The sequence below is a fragment of the Kogia breviceps genome, chromosome 3 (assembly GCF_026419965.1).
Source record: "Kogia breviceps isolate mKogBre1 chromosome 3, mKogBre1 haplotype 1, whole genome shotgun sequence".
Lineage (NCBI taxonomy): Eukaryota > Metazoa > Chordata > Mammalia > Artiodactyla > Physeteridae > Kogia > Kogia breviceps.
The window spans coordinates 153,488,163-153,493,852 of record NC_081312.1 but is presented as its reverse complement, the minus strand read 5'-3'; the positions used below and the strand labels follow the sequence as shown (position 1 = coordinate 153,493,852).

The following is a 5,690-nucleotide window of genomic DNA, read 5'->3' as shown; positions in this document are numbered from 1 at the left end:
AAGATGTATCCCACTCTGCTTTGCGTCTTCCCTGCGCAGAATTGGGGCTGTGCATTTTCCAGGTAGACAAGTGTGTAACCATGTAGTGCTTGGAGTTAATCAGAACAACTAAAGGGCAAGATGACCCAAGAGAATTAGCACAGTGACTCCCAACAGCAACAACTGCTGCACCGCAGGGCAGAAATGCAGAAAGTGTGAAATACCTTCCTGCGCTAACGTTACCGAACATTTTCAGAAGGGCCGAGGGGAACGTTTGGTCCCTGCAGCCTGTGTTCATGACAACAGAGAGGCCCCTGAGAGGATAAGGAGGTCCCGTGAACCAGCCTGTGCGCGGTGTGGTAAGGTCCCTGTGCAGCTGAGTTTCATGACTGTCAACGCGGCAGTTGGGCTCTCCTCTTCCCCCGTGCGGAGGGGCCCCTGATGCATGGGTGTATTTTATTTTTTGGATGTGCACCATTTTCAAAGTCTTTATTGAATTTGTTACAACACTCCTTCTGTTTTATGCTTTGGTTTCTTTGGCCGCGAGGCATGTGGGATCTTGGTCCCCGAGAAGGGGTCCAACCCGCACCCCCTGCCCTTGGAAGGCACTGGCCTGCCAGGGAAGTCTCTTTTTAAATTTCCTTGTTTTGATACAGGGGTTTGACCACGGGGACTGGAAGATTATACTAGATGAGCATACTTTCAAACCACTAGATTTGTCAGCGTTCCCTGGTTCCCTGGTTCAAGAAGCCCTTGAACACAGGGGTGACTGGAGCAGGGTCTTCTTCCCAGAGGCCTCTCTCTGGGGGCACATGCTCTCGGAGGCATCACCTGCACAGTCCCGTTGGCTCTCGTGCGCTTACAGGTCACTTGCCGACTGCGGAATCCTTCACCGCAAGACACAGAGCACTCTGACCACGTGCCCGTGAACCACCTAAACAAAGAGTACAGCAGCTTAGTAAGGGCAGGTAGGACAGATCGTACAGGAAGTGCCTTCCAAAGGAAAAATCGATCCTAACGTGATGACTTGTCGCAGGGCCCTCACACGTCTCTCTGGGAATGGGCAGCGGCACAGATAACTCCCAGCCATACGCTCAGCTTTTCTTTTACTCAGAGAAGCCACAGAATCACCACGTGGAGACAGCCAGTAGAGGGGCGGGATAGAGCCGTCTTCAAGTACGTAAGGAGCCATGACTTGTGCGGCTTCATAGAGTAGAGCTAGGGCAAAATTAGGTGGAAACTTCAAAAAGGTGGGTTTCAACTCACTGAAACCAAAGGGAAGAAAATAGTGCTAAATCACCTATGTGCTCTGAGACATTTGCATGTTTTCTAATGTAATTGTCATCTTGTTCCCATTCTTGCAGTGAAGGCCCCATGTCCACAGGGCTAAATAGCTATGGTCACATGACTAACATGCCAGCAAAGCTGGGACTGCTTCTAGTTTTATCTCTCACCCTAAAGTTCATAATGACTGAAGGAGACTGAACTAGGAACTGGACACCTTGGAGATATTGAGTGCTCTGTCAGTCAAGATGCCTGAGCTGCCACCAGGAGGCTGCAGAGTAGGGGTTCCTAACCTGAGCCCCGTGGTTCTCCAAGGGAACCATGGACTTGGATGGGAAAAGGAGGACATCGTCATTGTCACTAAGCTCTAACGGCGATTGAGTATTGCCTTCAGTTGTAAAAATGCAGGCCACAACGTAGTAGAGTAGGAGTAGCAGCAGTACCTGTGATTCTGTTACCAACAGAAATCATAGCTCTTTTCACATGACATGAAAATTGTGGCAGGCATCCAAAACAGCAATTACATTCATCACCGTTTCAAAATCAGTGGTACTAGTAGATCCTGTTCTTTAGTGTGTTAATAGAGAAGCAGCTTTACTACTACATCACATTTAAAACTCCTGCAGTAACTGTATTTCAGTATAATTAGTTGGCTTCCTTTGTAATCGAGTGTATTTTATTTTATAGATTTAAAACCCTTGTTTGAGAAGGGAGCCATAGGCTTCTCTAGACTACGGAGGGCTCCGTGGCACTGAAATGGGCAGGACCCCTGATGTAGAGGGATCTAGGGTTAGATGATCTCTACTGTGTCTCCTCGGTCTGAAGGTGTATGACTCTGCTTTTTCTAGGAGCAGCTAAAGGCTTGAGAGTACTCAGTAAATAAGGATAAATTTCCCAGTGTGAATTCTCACTTTGTGAGAATCAAGAATTGACGTAAACCAGTTTTCTTGGATCAAATCCCTCCCGGTTATTCTAGCATGGGGTTGCTGCTTCCTGAGGGACAGATGGCTCTTGCACAAGCTCTTCCTTTGAAGGATAGGAAGAGCTCATGCCAGAGTCAAGGTGCCTGCGGCACTGGAAGAGAGGTCAAGGGGCCCGCGGTACCCACGGCTCTTCTAAGGACGTGTTCCGAGGCATCTCCTTTGTTTCACGGTGTGACCATGCCTCCCGCTTCTCCTCCAAGGCACAGATCATGGATCCGGGGTGGGCATTTGCACAGAGCAGTCAGCTGTACAACATTATGTACACCTCCGATTCCTCCTCAGTAAAATGAGGTTGATAATAGTGTCTGCCTCACAGGTTTGTGCTCGGTAAGTGCTGCTAGTGTTTGGTTTTTTGTCTTGGTTTGTTTGTTGTTTTGTTTTGTTTTTTTTTTCTTTGTTTTTACTGTGAATTTTGGCACTGGGAGCTACAATATTGCCTGCCATATCAGTAAACAAAGGATGCTGCAGCCATCAAGCCATCACATGGCTGCCCTGACGGTGCACCACCCCGAGGAGACTCAGGATGAGAAAGCACAGGGCACTCGCCCCAGACCGTGGAGGTGCACATCCAAGGAATGATTTCAGTGAGCCCAGACTCTTGCATCTTCCCATACAGACAAAGGCGCTAAATTCCTTAACTTGAGATAGCTGGTTTTCTTTAATTAACAGTAATCTTTTCATGTTCCAACTACCTGGTCTTTTGTTGCAGAAACTCCTGTATATCGTGGCTCCCCAATCCGCTCCTTGCCACTTCAGGACAGTTTCTCAGCATTATCTGGGATGCTGTGTCCCAAGTTTGAAGTCCTCAGAATGTCTGTCGAATAAAACATACCTCTCCACTTTTAGGTTGTTCATTATTTTCAGTCGACGGCATCAGTGGTCAGTTATCTTCTAGGGACTATGCTATTCAATCATTCATTCATTCATTCAACAAATATTTTTAGAGTGTGCAATGGGGCAGTCGGTGTGCTGAGTGCTGGGGATAACTTGTTAAGCACACCAGCGGTGGATTTGCTCTCCTGGAACTGATGGTCCAGTACGTGGGCAAGACAGGCTGATTGTGGCAAGAGCTGTGCAGAAGAGTGACACGGAAATAGAAAGACATATAGCACAGGGGTCTGGTTTAGTTTGGGGCCTAGGTGGTTTCCCTGAAACTAGATGAATAGGAATAACTAACTGAAAAGAGAGGAAGCAGTATGTGCAAAGGCCATGAGTCAGGAGACAGAACGGTATATCAAAGGAACCAAAAAGACTATTGTGGATGGAGATCCAATAACCAGGCTGGGAGACACAGCAATGAGGCAGAAAGGCGGCCTGAGACCCAAGCACGGAGGGACTTTTATTCTTTCACTCATGTATTCCGGTCAGGCAGCAAATAGGTACTGGGCACTTAGTTACCATGTGCAAGGCATTATTTTAGACATTGGGGGGGACAAAGTGAACAAGATAGACACAGTCCCTATGCTAGGAAATTTGACCTTTGTCCTAAGTACAATGGGGGAAGGCACGGAAGGTTTTGGTTTTTTTTAAAAAACATCTTTATTGGAGTTTAACTGCTTTACAATACTGTGTTAGTTCCTGCTTTATAACAAAGTGAATCAGCTATACGTATACATATATCCCCGTTATCTCCTCCCTCTTGCGTTTCCCTCCCACCCTCCCTATCCCATCCCTCTAGGTGGTCACAAAGCAGCGAGCTGATCTCCCTGTTCTATGCGGCTGCTTCCCACTAGATATCTGTTTTACATTTGGTAGTGTATATATGTCCATGCCACTCTCTCACTTCATCCCAGGTTACCCTTCCCCCTCCCCGTGTCCTCAAGTCCATTCTCTAAGTCTGCGTCTTTATTTCTGTCCTGCCCATATTTTCTTCAGATCCATTTTTTTGGTTTTTTGTTTAGATTCCATATATATGTGTTAGCATACGGTATTTGTTTTTCACTTTCTGACTTACTTCACTCTGTATGACAGGCTCTAGGTCCATCCGCTTCACTACAAATAACTCAATTTCGTTTCTTTTTATGGCTGAGTAATATTCCATTGTATAGAGGTACCACATCTTCTTTATACATTCATCTCCGCTTCACTACAAATAACTCAATTTCGTTTCTTTTTATGGCTGAGTAATATTCCATTGTATAGAGGTACCACATCTTCTTTATACATTCATCTGTCGATGGACACTTAAGTTGCTTCCATGTCCTGGCTATGGTAAACAGAGCTGCAATGAACATTGTGGTGCAGGACTCTTTTTGAACTATGGTTTTCTCAGGGTATATGCCCTGTAGTGGGATTGCTGGGTCGTATGGTAGTTGTACTGTTAGTTTTTTAAAGAACCTCCATACTGTTCTCCATAGTGGCTGTATCAATTTACATTCTCACCAACAGTGCAAGAGAGTTCCCTTTTCAACTGAGGAGCATCATGATGAGTTTGTATTTAGGGTTTTTGTTTTTGTTTTTGTTTTTGCTGTATGCGGGCCTCTCACTGTTGTGGCCTCTCCCGTTGCGGAGCACAGGCTCCGGACGTGCAGGCTCAGAGGCCATGGCTCACGGGCCCAGTCGCTCCGCGGCACATGGGATCTTCCCGGACCGGGGCACAAACCCATATTCCCTGCATCAGCAGGCAGACTCTCAACAACTGCGCCACCAGGGAAGCCCTAGGGTTTTGTTTTTACTTTTTTTTTTTTGATGTGAACCATTTTTAAAGTCTTTATTGAATTTGTTACAATATTGCTTCTGTTTTATGTGTTGGTTTTTTGGCCGCGAGGCTTGTAGGACCTTAGCTCCCCAACCAGGGATCAAACCAACACCCCCTACATTGGAAGGCAAAGTCTTAACCAGTGGACTGCCAGGGTAGTCCCATGAGTTTGTGTTTTCAAAGGTGGTTCTGCTTATAGAGTGGACAAGGCACTCTAGAGAGGAGACAAAACTCAGGAGGCTCCTGGAGTGGTCCTAGTGAGGAATGATGATGGCTTGGACTCCATTGGTAACAGTGGGAAATTGACAAGAACGGATGGAAGTGAGAGGAAGGGGGGACTTTAGGATGCTGTCAATGTGATCTGGAACACTGGCGACGGATCGGATGTGGTGGAGATCATGGGTTTGACTTTGGACATTTTTAAAACCATTGCTTTGTGTTGTCTGTGACACAGAAAGGTTAGTAATGGATTTACCCCGTCTAAGGAACTGTGCTTTTAGCTAGTGTCTCTCATGATCTGGCCCACTGCCTTATCTGCAGGGTAAACCCATGAAATCAGCTTCCCTGTGCTCTTAAGATACACTGTGAGTACAAGAAACAGATATGGGTAGCAGTTAAGAGCACAAGCTATGAAATCAGACTATCTCAATTTGAATTCTGGCCCTTGTAACTGTGAGGCCTAGGGGAGTTGTTCCAACTGTAAAATAGAAAATGAACGACATCGACCTCATAAGTGACTGTGAAGT

At 46.3% G+C, this 5,690-nt stretch overlaps 1 protein-coding gene across 6 annotated transcripts in view; it reads right to left on the bottom strand.

Annotated features, from left to right (window-relative positions):
- The window catches only part of ADAMTSL3 (ADAMTS like 3), a 468,377-nt gene that overhangs the window by 58,680 nt on the left and 404,007 nt on the right, over positions 1–5,690 (bottom strand). Inside the window, exon 25 of one of the 6 annotated variants that reach the window (XM_067030018.1) lies at positions 454–913. The exons of the other annotated variants lie outside the window; for them this stretch is intronic. Within the exon in view, the coding sequence (XP_066886119.1) occupies positions 682–913 (232 nt within the window). The 3' untranslated portion in view covers positions 454–681. Of the gene's footprint in view, positions 1–453; positions 914–5,690 lie in introns of those variants that run through there. 6 annotated transcript variants of the gene reach the window in all.